Source organism: Miscanthus floridulus, chromosome 8 (genome assembly GCF_019320115.1).
Source record: "Miscanthus floridulus cultivar M001 chromosome 8, ASM1932011v1, whole genome shotgun sequence".
Lineage (NCBI taxonomy): Eukaryota > Viridiplantae > Streptophyta > Magnoliopsida > Poales > Poaceae > Miscanthus > Miscanthus floridulus.
The window spans coordinates 195,174,674-195,178,112 of record NC_089587.1 but is presented as its reverse complement, the minus strand read 5'-3'; the positions used below and the strand labels follow the sequence as shown (position 1 = coordinate 195,178,112).

General features: G+C 56.4%; 1 protein-coding gene across 1 annotated transcript; it reads right to left on the bottom strand.

Annotated features, from left to right (window-relative positions):
* Nucleotides 1–2,057: 2,057 nt before the first annotated feature.
* On the bottom strand, nt 2,058–2,414 carry LOC136470444 (uncharacterized). Its single transcript, XM_066468292.1, has one exon. It carries the CDS (start codon nt 2,412–2,414, stop codon nt 2,058–2,060), a length of 357 nt encoding a protein of 118 aa, XP_066324389.1.
* Nucleotides 2,415–3,439: the final 1,025 nt, after the last annotated feature.

Here is a 3,439-nt window from a genome sequence, read left to right as displayed (position 1 = left end):
TGTTTTCTGAATTTATCTATCTGATTAATGACTGTGTTATGGATGGCAAAAGTTCCCATGCAGAATGTTGGAAAAGCTGAAAACACAGAGTTTGTTAATTTCAGTCTACCTGCCTGGTTTAGAAAGGATGAGGTGGCTGCCAATCTTCTCTCACATCTGTTTACTAGGGGGGAGAAATCAATTACTCTGGGCTTTGTCAAGCTAAGGGGCAATCCAAGGTAGGTGAAAGGCAACTATCCCTTTTCAAAGTTGAAGGTTCTTGCAAGGTGATCAAGTCTTTCCTCAAAAATATTTATTGGTACCATGACAGATTTACTATAGTTTACCTTCAGACCTGTGGACTCTCCAAATGAATGAAGAATGGCTTTCAAGGTGATCAATTGCCTACTATAAGCCTCCATTACTATTAAAGTATCATTAGCATATTGGATTATTGGAATTTTAGGAGAGTGTCTTAGAGGTAAAGGGAGATTTAGAAGATTTGAGTCTTTTGCCTTGTTGAGAATTGACTGCAGTAGGTCAGTGTTAGAATCCCTAGTCCTACGGGAGAGGGATCGGAGGCTGTAGGTGTGGGTTATCGCGGGGCGAGGCTGGAGGGCACGAGGAAGACGGCGCGGCGGCGCCGTGACTGCAGCTCGCGCGACTAGGGCTTGGAGCTCGGTGGAAACTCCCGACTCCCAGAGGGAAGCCGAGAAACTAATAGATTGTTTCTGCTTGATCCATCTCAATAATGTTTACAAGTATTTATACGTCTCTCAAATAAAATAGGAAATATTCTAATAAATATTCTAATAATATGGCAATCAAGATGAATATGGGCTTTTAGGCTCCTAGCCACTAGCGGGCTTGCGGCGTGAATAGCCCACGCCGGTCATAACATCTCTCCCCGCCTGCTGAAACAGCTCGTCCTCGAGCTGAAATTCTGGGTAGGAGACACGAAGATCGTCCAGCAGCTCCCATGTCGCCTCCTCTTTGGGAAGTCCTTGCCACTGCACCAGCACCCGCCAGATGCCACGGCGCAGCTGGGCACGCAGGGCCTTGGCCGGTGCCGGAGTGCGCCGACCGTCCAGCACAGGGGGCAGCCATCCAGGCACCATGGGCAGGTCCCCGTGGTCGCGGTGTCGCTTCAGAAGGCTGACATGAAACACATCGTGGAGATGAGAGCCCTCCGGTAGCTCTAGCCGATAAGCCACCTTGCCAATACGCTCGAGGACACGGAAAGGACCAGCATAGCGCGGCCCCAACTTGCCCTTGGCCTGTGGTGCCAGCGACTGGGTGGCGCGGTGAAGGAGGTGGAGCCACACCCAGTCACCAACCTGCAGCTCCAGATCGCGATGGCCGGCGTCGTAGTACTTCCGAGCAAGCTCCTATGCCTGAAGAAGTCGTTGACGCACCTCAGCCAGGACCTCATCCCGTGAGCGCAAGAGGCCGTCAACAGCCTCCGTCCGAGCCATGCCGGGCGTGTAGGGTAGCAACGGCGGAGGCGGGCGGCCATAGACCACCTCAAACGGAGTGGCGCGCAGGGCGGTGTGAAACGAAGTATTATAGCAATACTCCGCCCACGCCAACCAATCCACCCAAGCTCACGGCCGATCACCTGTGACACACCGAAGATACATAGCAATCACCTTGTTGACCACCTCCGACTGGCCATCCGTCTGGGGGTGGAACACCATACTCATACGGAGCTTGACACCTGCCATCGTGAAGAGATCCCGCCACACATGGCCGGTGAAGACGGGGTCCCGGTCGCTGACGATGGATGACGGGAACCCGTGCAGGCGAACAATCCCGTCGAAAAAGGTGCGGGCGACCGACGTGGCCGTGTAGGGGTGGCCGAGCGTGATGAAATGCGCGTACTTGGAGAAACGGTCCACCACTGTCAGAATGACCGACTTGCCCGTGACCTTCGGCAGCCCCTCAATGAAGTCCATCGAGATGTCGGCCCAGACTTGGGTCGGCACCTCGAGAGGCTGCAACAGCCCCGCAGGGCGCGTCGTCTCCGTCTTGTTATGCTGGCAGGTCGTGCAAGCACGCACCCAATCCTGCACCAGCATCTAGTCCTGCGGAATGTAGAAGTCGGTGCGGAGTCGATGGAGCGTCTTTTGGACGCCCTCATGGCCAGCCGAGTGCGCCAGGAGGAGCACTTGGTGGCGCAGGTCCCCATGGTCCACCACGAAGACACGGGAGCCATGGAGCAGGAGCCCGTCGATGAGGCGCCACGGTGCCTCAAGCTCGCCGGTGCAGTGCTGAGCCAGCAGCTGCTGGCCGTCGGGCGTGGCCTCCTGCCCCCGCCTGATGTCGTCCAGGAGCGCAAAGGAAGGCCCCGATAGAGCCAGGGCGGCTGCAGACGCACCCTCCTGGTCTGCAGGCGCCCTAGCCTCAGCATCTCGGCGGGACAGTGCGTCCGCCATAGTATTGAGGCGGCCCGGGCGGTACTCCACAGAGAAATCGAAGCCAAAAAGTTTAATGAGCCACTAGTGCTGCGGAACGGTGGACAAGCGTTGGTCAAGCAAAAATTTGAGGCTGTAGTGGTCAGTACGAACCAGGAACTGGCGGCCCCACAAGTACGGCCGCCAGTGACGTACGGCCTAGACCAGGCCGATCAACTCCCGCTCGTACGCCGCCAATTTTAAGTGGCGGGCAGAAAATGGCCGGCTGAAGTAGGCGATGGGTCCAGCGCCCTGGTGAAGGACGGCACCAAACCCCGCACCCGACGCATCACAGTCAACCACAAAGGGCTTGGTGAAGTCCGGCATCTGAAGAACAGGACCTGTGGTCAAGGCACGTTTGAGTGCCTCGAATGCTGCCGATGCATTGTCGTCCCACACAAACACGTCTCGTCGCAAGAGACGCGTGAGTGGAGCGGCGATGACGCCAAAGTCCCGAATGAACTTCCGGTAGTAGCCGGCGAGGCCCAGGAAGCCCCGCAGGCCGTGGGTAGAGGTCGGAGATGGCCACGTGGCCACGGCAGCGATCTTGTCATCGTCCATGGCAACACCGCTCGTAGAGATCACGTGGCCTAGGTAGGCCACCGAGGATGCCCCAAAGGAGCACTTGGAGCGTTTCAAGTGGAGGTGATGCGCCCGCAGCGCGTTGAGGACGATGTTGACATGCTGCAAGTGCTTGGCCCACGATGAACTGTAGATTAATATATCATCAAAAAATACGAGGACAAACTTCCATAGGTAGGGCCGGAGGACGTCGTTCATCAGGGCTTGGAAGGTTGCTGGGGCGTTGGAGAGCCCAAACGGCATGACCAGGAACTCGAAGTGGTCGTGGTGAGTGCGGAAGGATGTCTTGGCGATGTTGTCAGGGTGCATGCACACCTGGTGGTACCCCGAACGAAGGTCGAGCTTGGTGAAGAAACAGGCCCCATGGAGCTCATCCAAGAGCTCGTCCACCATAGGAATCGGAAATTTATCTTTGGAGGTCTTGG